The 15,829-nt window shown below is 45.1% G+C and overlaps 1 protein-coding gene across 3 annotated transcripts in view; it reads left to right on the top strand.

Annotated features, from left to right (window-relative positions):
- Window positions 1-15,829, top strand: part of mcf2l2 (MCF.2 cell line derived transforming sequence-like 2) — a 369,326-nt gene that overhangs the window by 237,966 nt on the left and 115,531 nt on the right. For all 3 annotated transcript variants that reach the window (XM_055645379.1, XM_055645377.1, XM_055645378.1), the window contains exons 16-17: window positions 5,063-5,129; window positions 14,242-14,357. In XM_055645379.1, the coding sequence (XP_055501354.1) occupies window positions 5,063-5,129; window positions 14,242-14,357 (183 nt within the window). The remainder of the gene's footprint in view (window positions 1-5,062; window positions 5,130-14,241; window positions 14,358-15,829) is intronic.

A 15,829-nucleotide genomic window follows, 5' to 3' on the forward strand; every position in this document is an offset into this window, starting at 1 on the left:
CCCCTGGTCACGCGGTCCGCCGGGCTCGTGCCCTCGGGCTGTCCACCAGAGCGGTCCGCTGGGGTCACGCGGTCCGCCGTGGCACGGTCCGCCGGGGCTGTCCACCAGAGATGTCCGTCACGCGGTCCACCAGTCACGCGGTCCACTGACACGGTCCGCGGGCGCTCGGGCTGTCCACCAGTGACGCGGTCCGCTGGGCGCTCGGGCTGTCCACCAGTGACGCGGTCCGCCGGGCGCACGGGCTGTTCACCAGTGACGCGGTCCGCCGGACGCTCGTGCCCGTGGTCACGTGGTCCACCAGTGACGCGGTCCGCCAGGCGCTCGAGTCCCTGGTCACGCGGTCCACCAGTGGCATGGTCCGCCGGGCGCTCGGGCCGTCCACCAGTGGCATGGTCCGCCGGGCGCTCGGGCCGTCCACCATTGAAGCAGTCCACCAGGCGCTCGGACCCATGGTCACGCGGTCCACCAGTGACGCGGTCCGCCGGGCACTCGGACCCACCAGTGACGCGGTCCGCCGGGCACTCGGACCCATGGTCACGCGGTCCACCAGTGACGCAGTCCGCCGGGCGCTCGGACCATCCTCCAGTGGCACAGTCCGCCAGGCGCTCAGGCCCCTGGTGATGCGGTTCGCCGGTCTAGTCGCAGGAGGCCTGGCGAGATCATAAGGTCATAAGTGATAGGAGCAGAATTAGGCCATTCGCCCCATCACATCTACCCCATCATTCGATCATGGCTGATCTATCTCTCCCTCCCAACCCTGCCTTCTCCCCATAACCTCTGATATCTGTACTAATCAAAAATCCATCTATCTCTGCCTTAAATATATCCATTGGCTTGAATTCCAGATTCACCACCCTGGGAGAGGTCTGGGGCAGCGCGGCTGACACGTAGAGCCACAATTAGGACTACCGCACATCAGCCGTGTCTAAAGAATAGTCTCAATCCGAATCTTCAACCATTCCTTCTCTCTTGAGATCCTGTCTGTCCTGCTGAGTTACTCCAGCATTTTGTGTCTATCTCTGGCCAGTGGTAGTATGCAGGATGATGAGTGCATAACAAATAACAGCTGCTGAATAGAATAGAATAGAATAGAATAGAATAGAATAGAATAGAATTGAATTACCTTTATTGTCATTCAGACCTTACGGTCTGAACGAAATTTCGTGCCTGCAGTCATACATACAATAATACAATAATAAACAACAACAAACACAAATTAACATCCACCACAGTGAGTCCTCCAAACACCTCCTCACTGTGGTGGAGGCAAAAATCTTAGGGCTGCAGTCTCTTCCCTCCTCTTCTCCCTCTGCGCTGAGGCGATACCCCACCGGGTGATGGTACAACCAGTCCCGCGGTTCACCGAACCCCGCAAACGGGCCGGCTCAAACACCGCGGCCCGGGGTGGTCGAAGCTGCCACCCTCCAGTCCAGCGGACGCAGCCGCTGGCGCGCGGCTGAACCCCGGACTCAGGTCACCGCCGCTAGGACGCCGTCCCAGCCACCGGAGCACCGTTCCAGCCCCTAGCCAGATCGCCCTCACATGAGTGCCATTTCTCCCTCGAGCTGGGCCGCTCCGACGAGAGCGCCATACCACCCTCGAGCTGGGCCGCTCCGACGGGAGCGCCATTCGTGCCCTGAGCCGGAGTGAGCCCGGGGCAAGTCCTGACTGGCTCTGCCTCCGGAGTCTCGAGGTTGCCAGCTCCGCCATTAGGCCTCAGCGCAGACGGAGGCAGAGAAGGGGGATACGACAAAAAAGTCGCATTCCCCCGAAGGGAGACACAGCAAGCCCCGTTTCAACCCCCCACATAAACACAACCTAACAACCAAAAACTTAACTAGATAAAACGGAAAAAAAACAACACAAAAAAATAAATTATAGTAGGTCATCCGCCCTTCTGCTGCTTTTATGGCTTTCAGTAATCAATCAATCAGTATTGATTATCTCCGGCTCGTTTTATTTACATAAAATTCGTTAAAAATGATTGTGTAAATGACCCTGTAAATGACACAACCAAGTAATAATAATGTACAAAGTCTATGTATTCTGACACTCGCATAGCGAGCATGTCGGAAATGTAGCCACATATGCAAAGTACTGCCTCAAGAAGGCAACTAATATCATCAAAGACCCACCCCCCTCTGGTCACATCGCATCTCTCTGCTTCTATCCAGAAGAAAGTACAGGGGCATACCTCAGCAGTGAACTACCATGGGCTTTGTTTACTGTGAGGACTTCAGCTTGCAGTATTATGGTCTGGATAACCATTATAACTGAAAAGTTATTGTATTATTGTTTAATATATATTAATTTGTTGTGTGTTTTCGCGTTAATGTGCTTGTAAAGCTGCAGCAAGTAAGAATTTCATTGTTCCATTCATGGTGTATATGACAATTAAACACTCCTGACCTGAGTTTGTGATACTGACCAGCAAATCCATACTGCTGGTCTCCCAGCCACTCATTCCTATGTACCAGCAGTATATGTCAGGCTTTGTAAACTGAGGATAACCTGTACTTTAATTCCCTAAATAAACCCAAAAAAATGTTGAACTATTTCATGTATTTAGTCGGCAAGCTGGCCTGCACAGCCTTCCTATGCAGAGAATTCTCTATTGCGTGGATGAAGAAATCTCTTGTTGTCCCTGTCCTCAAAGCTAACTCTTTAGTTTAAGTCTGTGATCTATGCTTCTATACTACATCTGCCCTGCCAGACCACATAATGATTTTGTAAACCTACTGACTCCTACAGCTATCTAGACTACAATATTCCCACCTTGCCTCCTGCAAAGACTGTATCCCCTACTCTCAATTCCTCTGTCTATGCCGCATCTGCGCCTAAGTGGAAGTGTTCCATACCAGGACATTTGAGATGTCCTGATTCTTTAGGGAATGGGGGTTCCCCTCTTCCATCATATAACATGTGCCCTTTCATGTGTCTCCTCAGTCAACAGGTTAGACAAAGGCCAGAGATGAATACACAAAAGGTGTGAAATAAGGATAGAAGAGTTGTGCATTATGAAGCCAGGGGAAGTAATGAAGATTGAAGAGGATGTAGAGGGAAGAAATAGGTGTAAGCCCGGGTGGGGCATAGAGAAGAGAGAAGGAAGGGATGGATAATCACCTACAATTGGGGACTTCAGTGTTTACACCATTAGGTTGTAAGCTACCCAAGCAGAATATGAGCTGCTACTCTTCCAGTTTGCGGAAAGGGGTGGGGATGGGAAGATGTGACTGTGATAGGAAGATGTCCCGCCACCCTTCACATCGCCACCCCTCTCCATCTTCCACAGAGACTGCTCCCTCAGCAACTCAGCAAGGAAGGATATTCTTGCCATAGAGGGAGTACAGAGAAGGTTCACCAGATTGATTCCTGGGAAGTCAGGACTTTTATATGAAGAAAGACTGGATAGACTCGGCTTGTACTCGCTGGAATTTAGAAGATTGAGGGGGGATCTTATAGAAACTTACAAAATTCTTAAGGGGTTGGACAGGCTAAATGCAGGAAGATTGTTCCCAATGTTGGGGAAGTCCAGAACAAGGAGTCACAGTTTAAGGATAAAGGGGAAATCTTTTAGGACTGAGACAAGAAAAACATTTTTTATACAGAGCGTGGTGAATCTCTGGAATTTTCTGCCACAGAATGTAGTTGAGGCCAGTTCATTTGCCATGTTTAAGAGGGAGTTAGATGTGGCCCTTGTGGCTAAAGGGATCAGGGGGTATGGAGAGAAAACAGGTACAGGATACTGAGTGGATGATCAGCCATGGCGGTGCAGGCACGAAGGGCCGAATGGCCTACTCCTGCACTTATTTTCTATGTTTCTATGTTTATAACTCCTTGGTTCCTTCATCCCTTCCCACCCAAACTGACCACTCCTTTGGCACTTTCCCTGCGACTACAGTGTAAGTAACGCCTGTCCATATACCTCCTCCCTCACATCTATCCAGGGATCCAAGCACTCCTTCCAGGTAAGACTTGGTTTATACTCTCTAGAATTTAGAAGATTGAGAGGGGATCGTATAGAAACTTACAAAATTCTTAAGGGGTTGGACAGGCTAGATGCAGGAAGATTGTTCCCGATGTTAGGGAAGTCCAGGACAAGGGGCCACAGCTTAAGGATGAGGGGGAAATCCTTTAAAACCGAGATGAGAAGAACTTTTTTCACACAGAGAGTGGTGAATCTCTGGAACTCTCTGCCTCAGAGGGTAGTTGAGGCCAGTTCATTGGCTATATTTAAGAGGGAGTTAGATGTGGCCCTTGTGGCTAAGGGGATCAGGGGGTATGGAGAGAAGGCAGGTACGGGATACTGAGTTGGATGATCAGCCATGATCATATTGAATGGCGGTGCAAGCTCGAAGGGCCGAATGGCCTACTGCACCTAATTTCTATGTCTATGTTTCTAAGACAGAGCACCTCCTCTAACCTTATTCCCTGCACTCCCCCCTTTACATTGGCGAGACCTACCACAGACTTTGCAACTGTTTTGCTGAACACTTGCGGTTAGTCTGCCAAGGCCTACTGGATCGCCCAGTTGGTAAACATTTTAAGCTCCCCTTCCCATACTGACGTTTCTGTTCTGGGCCTCCTCCAATGCCATAATGAGGCACCATGTAAACTGGAAGAATAGCACCTTCTATTCTGTTTGAGCAGCTTGCAACCTAATTATATGAACATTAAGTTCTCCAATTTTAGGTAACAAACTAATCTCATCTCCGCTCCTCCTCTCGTGTCCCACATGAACTCGCACCTATTTTTCCTCTCACCCTCCCCTTCCACCTACAGTCCTTCCTCAGGCTTCACAATTTGCAACCATTCTATCCTTATCTCACACCTTATGTCAAAAAATAAGCCTCACCTGTATCCACCTATCACTTGCCAGGCTTTGTCCTACCTCCTCACTCATTACAATCAGTCTGAAGAAGGTTCCCAACCCAAAATATCACCTATCCATGTTCTACAGAAATGCTGCCTGATCCGCTGAGTCACTTTGGCACTTTGTATAATATATTTTTGATTCACGACTGATAATATTGAAATGTAATGCTAATCCTCTACTTCTCAGGCACATCATGAATGAATTGATTGACACAGAAAGGGCATACGTTGAAGAACTCCAGAGCATCATCGAGGTAGGGAAAATGTGTGGTTCAATATGAAAAGATTTTAATCAGTATTTGCATATTTCTCTTTTATTTTGATTCTGGCATGCGTGCAGGAGAATTTAAAATAAGAACAAAACATATTTGGTCTACATTGACGACATGATCTATGGCAAGGTCTGCACACTAAGGCCTGTTACTAAAGCAACAGATGATTTCTTAGGACTTGCTGATCGGCTGCTCTGGAAGATGTAGGTTTACATCTACAAGTTTACATTTATTGTCACTTGCACCATTTGGCACAGTGAAATTTGAGTTACCATACAGCCATACGAATAAACAAAAACACAAACACGATAAAATTTAACATAAACGTCCCCACCCAGCGGAATCAAAGTTTCCCACTGTGAGGGAAGGCAATAAAGTTCAGTCATCTTCCTCTTTGTTGTTCACCCGTGGTCGGGGCCTTGAGCCCTCCGCTGTCACCGCTACGGCGGCCCGATTTCAGGCCCTCTTGCCGGGATGATCAGAACTCCGACGTCGGAACGGAAGAACATTCTCAGCGGCTTGGAGTTTCCGAATCAGCCACTTCTTACCGGAGACTGCGGCTCCCGAAGTCTACAGGCCGAGCTGGGTGGAGATTCAACACTGGCGCCCCCCCCCCCCCTCTGCAACCACAGCTCCACGATATTAAAGCAGCAGCCCAACACTCCGGAGCTTCAAACGGCGATCCCCGGAAGGCATCGCCTGTTCCGCGATGGTAAATCTGTGCTGTGCCGCTGCTGAAGCTCTGGTCGGTCTCTCGGTCTCCGGCAGGAAAGGCCGCGCCAATCCAAATGGTAGGCCGCGGGGGGGGGGGGGGGTGCATTGAGAATAGTCGCATCCTTGACCAGGAAGTGACTGAGAAATGGTCTGAGAAATGGTTTCCCCCTTACCCTCACCACCTCCGCCACAACAAAAAGACTAAGAAACCTCCAAAAACATACTTTTTAAATAGACTAAAAATAATAAAAAGACGAAAGACAGACTAGGCAGAGGCTGCCATGATATGGCGCCCCCGGTGGTCACTAGGAACCAAGGAGAAATAGCTGAATGGATGGAAAATTGGCTTCATAGAAGGAAGCAGATGGTGATAGTGGAATGTTGCTTCACAGACTGGAGGCCTGTGACTAGTGGTGTGCCTCAGGGTTCAGTGCTGGGCCCGTTACTGTTTGTTTTCTACGCCAATGAGTTGGATGAGAACATACTGAGGAATCTCTGGAACTCTCTGCCATAGAGGGTAATTGAGGCCAGTTCATTGGCTATATTTAAGAGGGAGTTAGATGTGGCCCTTGTGGCTAAGGGGATCAGAGGGTATGGAGAGAAGGCAGGTACGGGATACTGAGTTGGATGATCAGCCATGATCATATTGAATGGCGGTGCAGGCTCGAAGGGCCGAATGGCCTATTCCTGCACCTAATTTCTATGTTTCTATACACAGCAAGATTAGCAAGTTAGAGGTTTTGCACATAGTGAAGATAGTTGTGAAATATTGCTGCAGGATCTGGATCGATTGGCCAGGTGGGCTGAGGAATGCTTGATGAAATTTAATATAGAGAAATGTGAGGTGTTCCATTGTGGGTAATCTAACATGGGCAATGGATGTACACAGTGAATGGTCGGACCCTAGGAAGTGTTGTAGAGCAGAGGGATCTAGGGTGCAGGTGCATGGTTCCTTGAAGGTCGAGTCGCAGGTAGATAAGGTGGTTGAAAAGGCTTTTGGCACAATGGCCATCAGTCAAAGTATTGAGTACAGAAGTTAGGAGGTCATGTTGCAGTTGTCTACGACATTGGTGAGGCCGTATTTAGAGTATTGTGTTCAGTTCTGGGCACCATGTTACAGGAAAGAAGGGTACAGAGATGATTTACAAGGCTGTTGCCAGGACTGGAGGGTCTGAGCTATAAGGAGAGGTTGGGAAGGCTGGGACTCTATTCCTTGGAGGGCAGGAGGATGAGTGGTGATCTTATAGAGATGTATAAAATCATGAGAAGAATAGATCGGTTAGATGCACAGAGTCTCTTGACCAGAGTATGTGAATTGAGGACCAGAGGATATAGGTTTAAGGTGAAGGGGAAAGATTAAGTAGGAATCTGAGGGGTAACCTTTTCACACAAAGGGTGGTGGGTGTATGGAACAAGCTGCCAGAAGAGGTAGTTGAGGCCAAAGTTTATAAAACAGTTAGATAGGTACATAGTAAAACAGGTTTGGAGGAATATGGAGCATCGCAGGCAGGTGGGACTAGTGTAGCTGGAACATGTTGGCTGGTGTGGGCTAGTTGGGCCGAAGGGCCTCTTTCCACACTGTATCATTATATGACTAATTACTGAGCAGAAGGTACATAAATTAGGCATTTGTTGATTTGTCAGAATCTGACTACAGTATTTAGCTTGGGCAGCTTACAACCCAGTGGTATAAATATTGATTTCTCTAACTTCAAGCCTTGCATTCTCCTTCTCTCTCCATTGTTCCCCCATTAGCTTCAAAGTCGTCTTGTTGAGTCTCATTGTCTGTAACTCAGCCACTGCGAACAATGGCCTGTTTCTTTTATCATCGTTACTTTTTTGCATATATTTCATTTATTTGTTCTATATCTCTCTATATCACTGTCTATATCTTTCATTTCCCTTTCCCCTGACTCTCATTCTGAAGAAATGTCTCGACCCGAAGCGTCACCTATCCTTTTCTCCAAAGATGCTGTCTAACCCGCTGAGTTACTCCAGCTTTTTGTATCTGTCTTCAGTTTAAACCAGCATCTGCAGTTCATTCCTGCACATTTAATAAATCTTTACCCATGTCTAGTCAATTGTGTTTCGGCTTTAAATTATTTTTTTGAGCTATACTTGTCCTGTTTTTTAAATTTTAAGTTCTTGATTGTGTACCTTTTAAATACTATTTAAATGCAACTGAATATGCGACTCCAATTTTTATTCTTTTTAAAGCGAGCCTACCACCATTAATAATCTGTCAAACTATGAACATGTTATAGAACAATCAATAAGGGTTAAACATGTTCTATGCTTTGCTTTATTGCGAAGGAATAGGATTTAAACAGGTAGGTTCAGCTAGAACTATCATAAAATATGTAGAGTAATTTACAATATAGGAAAAGTAAATCTAAAACAAATCTTAGAGTATACAACTGGGACCCGTTGGGAGGCCTGGTCCTCCAATGCAATATTCCACCACTCACCCATAGCCCCCAGGTGAGGAATGGTCCACCAATACAACCCGTTCCACCACTCACCCGTTTCCCAAAGGCAATATTCCACCACTCACCCGTTTCCCCAAGGCAATATTCCACCACTCACCCATTTCCCCAATGCAACCCATTCCCGCAAAGCAATATTCCAGCATTCACCCATAGCTGCCAACTGTAAAGGGGCTGCTCATTTTGCCTTTTTCAAAATTCAGTGGACTGTGACTTTAAAATATTTTAAAAAATGCACCCTCCCTCCATGCAGCCAGGAATATACCTGCTGCCAGGAATATAAAAATAGGGATAGCAACATTGTAGCTTGAAATTGCATATACTAGTGCTGGCAGCCTGGCAGGATTGAAACATAGACATAGAAACATAGAAATTAGGTGCAAGAGTAGGCCATTCGGCCCTTCGAGCCTGCACCAACATTCACTATGATCATGGCTGAGCATCCACCTCAGTATCCTGTACCTGCCTTCTCCCCATCCCCTCTGATATCCTTAGCCACAAGGGCCACATCTAACCCACTACTAAATATAGCCAATGAACTGGTGAAATACTACCCTCTGTGGCAGAGAGTTCCAGAGATTCACCACTCTCTGTGGTGAAAAAAGTTCTTCTCATCTCATTTTTAAAGGTTTTGGCCCCTTTTCAGGATAAGCTGTGACCCCTTGTCCTGGACTTAGATAACATCGGGAACAATGAAGGGCATGTCCCATTGCGGGCACCTAATTAGCGAGTTTAGAAGAGTTTGCACTCGACTCAAACTCGCAGCATGGTCGACACGTGGTCCTAGGAGGCCCTAGGAGATTTCTCTCCTTCATGTAACTCTACTTCATGCTCGATGGAAGTTCCCACATACTCGCGGCCTCAGTTTGGTCGAGGAAAATTTTTCAGCATGCTTGTGAATTCAGCAATTTCTTGTGAAATATAACATCAATCTGAACGAAACTTGACACAGACCACCACAGGACAATAGTGCAAAAAAAAAAATGAACGCCATAGTGTATCGTTTTGGCGTAATTTCAGGAAGATAGATAGATAGATAGATAGATAGATAGATAGATAGATAGATAGATAGATAGATAGATAGATAGATAGATAGATAGATAGATAGATAGATAGATAGATAGATAGATAGATCAAGATAGTGAAAAATATCAGGTATTTGAAGGGATTTTCAGTATCTGTGGAGAAAGAGACAGAATTACTGTTCCAAGTCAATAACTTTGCATCAGGTCTAACATCATGCTGATGAATGGAAACCTGTGGATAGGTTTACTGATAGAAGAGTGGAGACAGAAACATTGGAACAATTTATGACACAACTGGTTGCGTCACCAAAGGAACCTGGAGCATTTACAAATTATAAAACAAACATGATAATTAATCTGTGAAGGAAGGAACAGCAGATGCTGGTTAGACACAAAAAGCTGGAGTAACTCAGCAGGTCAGACAACATCTCTGGAGGAAAGGAATAGGTGATGTTTCGGGCCCAAAACATCACCTATTCCTTTTCTCCAGAGATGCTATTTCTGAGTTACTCCAGCTTTTAGTGACTACCTTGATAATTGATCTTTCCGTCATCATGACCTGTGATGTGCATCGGGTAGAAATTATCTTAGAATGAGTGACTCCCAAGGCAGATTCAGTCCCAGTAAGGCATAGAGTCACAGAGATGTTGTTTCCAGTTCAAATGTAATGGGACTAAGAGTGACGGAGGGAGCCAGATAGGGGTTTAGAGGACTGACAAGTCTAGAGAAACTGAAACAGTAAGGATTGAACCAGGGTGTAAATTAGGTTAAGGGGGAACAAAAGAGTAAGCCAGGAAGCCATGTGTGTACAAGCGAGTGTAATCAGATTGCTTCCAGTACCTCGTGCTAGTGAGGACAGGAACAGGGAGATTGGGGAGCTGAATGTGTGGCTCTGGGGCTGGTGTAGGGAGCAAGGATTTAGATTTATAGACCACTGGGATCTCTTCTGGGGTCAGGGTGACCTGTACAAAAGGGACGGGTTACACCTTAACTGGAGGGGGACCGACATTCTGGCAGGCAGGTTTGCTAGGGCTACACGTGTGGGTTTAAACTAAATAGTGGGGGGGAGGGGGGATTGACAAATTGGGAGTATAAAGATGGAGTTGAAGGGGAAGTGAGTACAGGAAAAATTACAAAAGATTCTCAAATTAATGGGAAGGAAAGCTTGAGAATGGACAACAGAGTAAGGTCAGGGCCAATTGCAAGAGGGGCGGTGAATACGGAGGTCAAAGTGTTGTATATGAATGCGCGAAGTATAAGAAATAAAGTGGACGAGCTTGAGGCTCAGTTAGAAATTGGCAAGTATGATGTTGTGGGAATTACAGAGACATGGCTGCAAGAGGGCCAGGGCTGGGAACTGAATATTCAAGGGTATACCTCCTATCGAAAAGACAGACAGGTGGGCAGAGGGGGTGGGGTAGCTCTGTTGGTGAAGAATGAAATTCAGTCCCTTGCAAGGGGTGACATTGAAACAGGAAATGTGGAGTCAGTATGGATAGAACTAAGGAATTGTAAGGGTAAAAAGGCCCTAATGGGACTTATCTACAGACCCCCAAACAGTAGCCTGGATATAGGGTGCAAGTTGAATCAAGAGTTTAAATTGGCATGTAGCAAAGGTAATGCTGTGGTTGTTATGGGAGATTTCAACATGCAGGTAGACTGGGAAAATCAGGTTGGTACTGGACCCCAAGAAAGGGACTTTGATGGATTCTTTGAACAGCTTGTACTGGAGCTACCAGGGAGAAGGCAATTCTGGATTTAGTGTTATGTAATGAACCAGATTTAATAAAGGAACTTGAGGTGAATGAGCTATTAGGAGGTAGTGACCATAACACGGTCAGGTTTAATCTACAATTGGAGAGGGAGAAGAGCAGATCGGAGGTGTCAGTGTTGCAGTTGAATAAAGGGGACTATGGAGCCATGAGGGAGGAGCTGGCCAAAGTTGACTGGAAAGACACACTAGCAGGGATGACAGTGGAACAACAGTGGCAGGTATTTCTGGGAATAATACAGAAGGTGCAGGATCAGTTAATTCCTAGGGGGAAAAAAGATTCCAAGGGGAGTAAGGGGCGACCGTGGCTGACAAAGGACGTCAGGGACAGTATAAAAATAAAAGAGAAGTAGTACAAAGATGAGCGGGAAGCAAGAGGATTGGGTAATGTTTAAAGAGCAATAGAAGATAACTAAAAAGACAATACGGGGAGAAAAGATGAGGTACGAAGGTAAGCTAGCCAAGAATATAAAGCAGGATAGTAAAAGCTTCTTTAGGTATGTGAAGAGGAAAAAATTAGTTAAGACCAAAGTTGGACCCTTGAAGACCAAAAAAGGTGAATTTATTATGGGGAACAAGGAAATGGCAGATGAGTTGAACAGGTACTTTGGATCCGTCTTCACTAAGGAGGACACAAACAATCTTCCTGATATAGTAGTGGCCAGAGGATCTGGGGTGATGGAGGAACTGAAGGAAATCCACATTAGGCACATTAGTGTTGGGTAGACTGCTGGGACTGAAGGCTGATAAATCCCCAGGGCCTGGTGGTCTGCATTCCAGGGTATTTAAGGAAGTGGCTCTAGAAATCATGGATGCATTGGTGATAATTTTCCAATGTTCTATAGACTCAGGATCAGTTCCTGTGGATTGGAGGGTAGCTAATGTTATCCCACTTTTTAAGAAAGGCAGGAGAGAGAAAACAGGGATGTATAGACCAGTTAGCCTGATATCGGTGGTGGGGAAGATGCTGGAGTCAATGATAAAAGATGAGATAGCCGAACATTTGGATAGCAGTAACAGGATCGGTCCGAGTCAGCATGGATTTACGAAGGGGAAATCATGCTTGACTAATCTTCTGGAATTTTTTGACGATGTAACTAGTAAAATGGACAAGGGAGAGCCAGTGGATGTAGTGTACCTGGACTTTCAGAAAGCATTTGATAAGGTCCCACATAAAAGATTAGTGGGCAAAATTAGGGCATATGGTATTGGGGGTACAGTGCTGACATGGATATAAAATTGGTTGGCAGACAGGAAACAAAGAGTAGGGATTAATGGGTCCCTTTCAGAATGGCCAGCAGTAACTAGTGGGGTACCGCAAGGCTCGGTCCTGGGACCGCAGCTATTTACAATATACATCAATGATTTGGATGAAGGGATTCAAGGTAACATTAGCAAATTTGCAGATGACACAAAGCTGAGTGGCAGTGTGAACTGTGAGGAGGATACTATGAGAATGCAGGGTGATTTGGACAGGTTGAGGGAGTGGGCAGATGCATGGCAGATGAAGTTTAATGTGGATAAATGTGAGATTATCCACTTTGGTATCAAAAACAGGAAGGCTGATTACTATCTAAATGGCGTCATGTAGGGAAAAGTGGAAGTACAATGGGATCTGGGGGTCTTTGTACATCAGTCAATGAAAGTAAGCATGCAGGTATAGCAGGCAGTGAAGAAAGCGAATGGCATGTTGGCCTTTATAACGAGGAGTCGAGCATAGGAGCAAAGAGCTCCTTCTGCAGGTGTACAGGACCCTATTGCGACCACACCTTGAGTATTGTGTGCAGTTTTGGTCCCCTAATTTGAGGAAGGACATTCTTGCTATTGAGGGAGTGCAGCGTAGGTTTACAAGGTTAATTCCCGGGATGGCGGGACTATCATATGCTGAGAGAATGGAGCAGCTGGGTTTGTACACTCTGGAGTTTCGAAGGATGAGAGGGAATCTTATTGAAACATATAAAATTGTTAAGGGTTTGGACACGCTAGAGGCAGGGAACATGTTCCCGATGTTGGGGAGTCCAGAACCAGGGGCCACAGTTTAAGAATAAGGCGTAAGACATTTAGAATGGAAATGAGGATTTTTTTTTTCTCACAGAGAGTTGTGTGGCTGTGGAATTCTCTGCCTCAGAGGGCGGTGGAGGCCGGTTCTCTGGATACTTTCAAGAGAGAGCTAGATAGGGCTCTTAAAGATAGCGGAGTCAGGAGATATGGGGAGAAGGCAGGAACGGGGTACTGATTGGGGATGATCAGCCATGATCACATTGAATGGCGGTCCTGGCTCGAAGGGCCGAATGGCCTACTCCTGCACCTATTGTCTATTGTCAATTGTCAGATCTTCTCTTTATGGACTTGGATTGCATGTGTGTGCCTGCATATGACTGTATGCCAAGTGTATGGTGTAGTGCCTGATTTCCAACTATCTTGAACCTCCTCGCCACTGAACAATGTATTACTTTGCACATCATCATTGTAGCTGGTGGGCGATGAGACAATAGACCATATTCCATCCCTTGAAATGAACAAATGAATGAATGAATGAATACTTTATTGTCACATGTGATATTCTTTGTTTTCCATACCCAAGGTATGCAAAGAGCCGCCACATAAAGGGCGCAGACAAAGTTACAAAGTCTCCCACACATGTGTCCCCACTCCCACAGCAGTTCCCCCCACAGCAGTTTGCCGGGTCATCCTATGTTATTCACTTCAGCATATTTAACTTTTTCAAATCTCTCCATTTTCATCATTTTCCATCACTAAACGTATTTACCAAAACATACCACCGCTATGTGCTAATAAGGATTGTCACACGTTTTACGTGGTGTCTGTGTGAAAACACTCCTGCACATTGCCTTGGCATTTAAACACATCAAAAGAGCTATATATTATGAAATTACGGTGATAAGGTTTTAAGATTTGCTTCTCTGCAGAACATAGCTTGTTTTGACAGTCTTGAAACTGGCTCAGATATTATTTCCATGCTGGGACTTTCGTCAAACCACTGGATCATTAATACAACATTATCGGCAACTTTGCCTTTTGCACACTCTAATCCTCTTTAAATTGGCAATTACTTCATTACCTTGTTTCCTTTGCAGGGTTATGCTGTTGAAATGAACAATCAAGAGCTGGCTCCTCTGATCCCAGCTGCACTTAAGAATAAAAAGGAAATCCTATTTGGAAATCTTCCAGAAATCTATGATTTTCATAACAGGTGATGTTTCTTTCATATTGTATTTAAATATCTAAGCCAATGATAAATGTCAATTCGAAACATGCATTCAGAACAAAACAGAAGGCAAAATCTGTCTGCACTGTGGTTCGTTCTGTTGGTCGTTGTAGTATAATGCTGATTGTTCTGCTATAATATTGAAAAAAAAACAGTTTGGAGGTTAATGAACTGAAAAATATTATGATATGGGTGAGGGTGAAAAAGATATAGATATAGATTTATATGGTTATATGAGTGCAGGCAGGTGGGACTAAGGGGAAACAAATTTGTTCGGCATGGACTTGTAGGGCCGAGATGGCCTGTTTCCGTGCTGTAATTGTTATATGGTTATATGGTTATATGGTTATAGATATGCCATTTATTGTCACTATACATGTACAGTGAAACTGAAAGCTGCTCGTACTCAGTGCATACATACAATTTAGTACAAAAAACAAGAAACAGAAAAAAACAAAAAACAGAAGGGAGATGGGGGGGGAGAATAGGTGCACAAATTCTGCGGCGCTACATACATATATACATATATACAGATGGAAGTCCGTGTTGGGCGGTGTAGTCAGTGCATGTGTGAATTTGAATTTATAGTAGATATAATTCTCGGAAAGTAGATATAATTCTCGGAAAGTAGATATAATTCTCGGAAATAAAGAACTGCCTTTATTAATCCAGTTACTGAATTATTAGATACAGTCATAAAGCACAGAAACAGTGCCACCATGTTCATGCTTACAAACAATCTATATTAATCCCATGTATCAATTATTGGTTCTGAATTTTCCTCTACTTGACAATACCTGCTCCTACAGAAACATTTAAATGTTCTACGGCAGTCTGTCACAGAGGCTAACTATGAGGAAGTGGAAGTCAAACACTTTCCCTCAAGAGGGGAGGAGATTACCAAATGAAACAGCCTGGAGAAAGGCTCCACATATTATTGTCTTCTTATGGACTACATCTAGGATGTCTTAAAGTGGTCTAATAATGAATCATCATCGCTGACTATTTCAATACATACTTTCTTTTGAAACCAGAATAAAAACCTGTTCTGCCATTCTCTTTTTCAGAAGTAGCCTTTCCTCCTTTAAGCAGAAGGTAGGCAAAGGTGCTGGAGAAACTCAGTGGGCGCAGCAGCCTCTATAGAGCGAAGGAAATAGGCAACGTTGGCCTTTAAGCATGTGTGTTTGGGCCATTTAATACCCTGCCGTTGAGTGATAACATTTATTCAGAATAGTTATAGAACTTCATTGACAGAAATTTGTATAAGTAAGATGTTCATAAGGTCATAAGGAATAGGAGTAGAATTAGGCCATTCGGCCCATCAAGTCTACTCTGCCATTCAATCATGACTGATCTATATTGACTTACCATCGCCCGGTGGGGTATCGCCTCAGCGCAGAGGGAGAAGAGGAGGGAAGAGACAGTAACCCTAAGACCCATAGAATTAACCCTAATGC

The sequence above is a fragment of the Leucoraja erinacea genome, chromosome 14 (assembly GCF_028641065.1).
Source record: "Leucoraja erinacea ecotype New England chromosome 14, Leri_hhj_1, whole genome shotgun sequence".
Lineage (NCBI taxonomy): Eukaryota > Metazoa > Chordata > Chondrichthyes > Rajiformes > Rajidae > Leucoraja > Leucoraja erinaceus.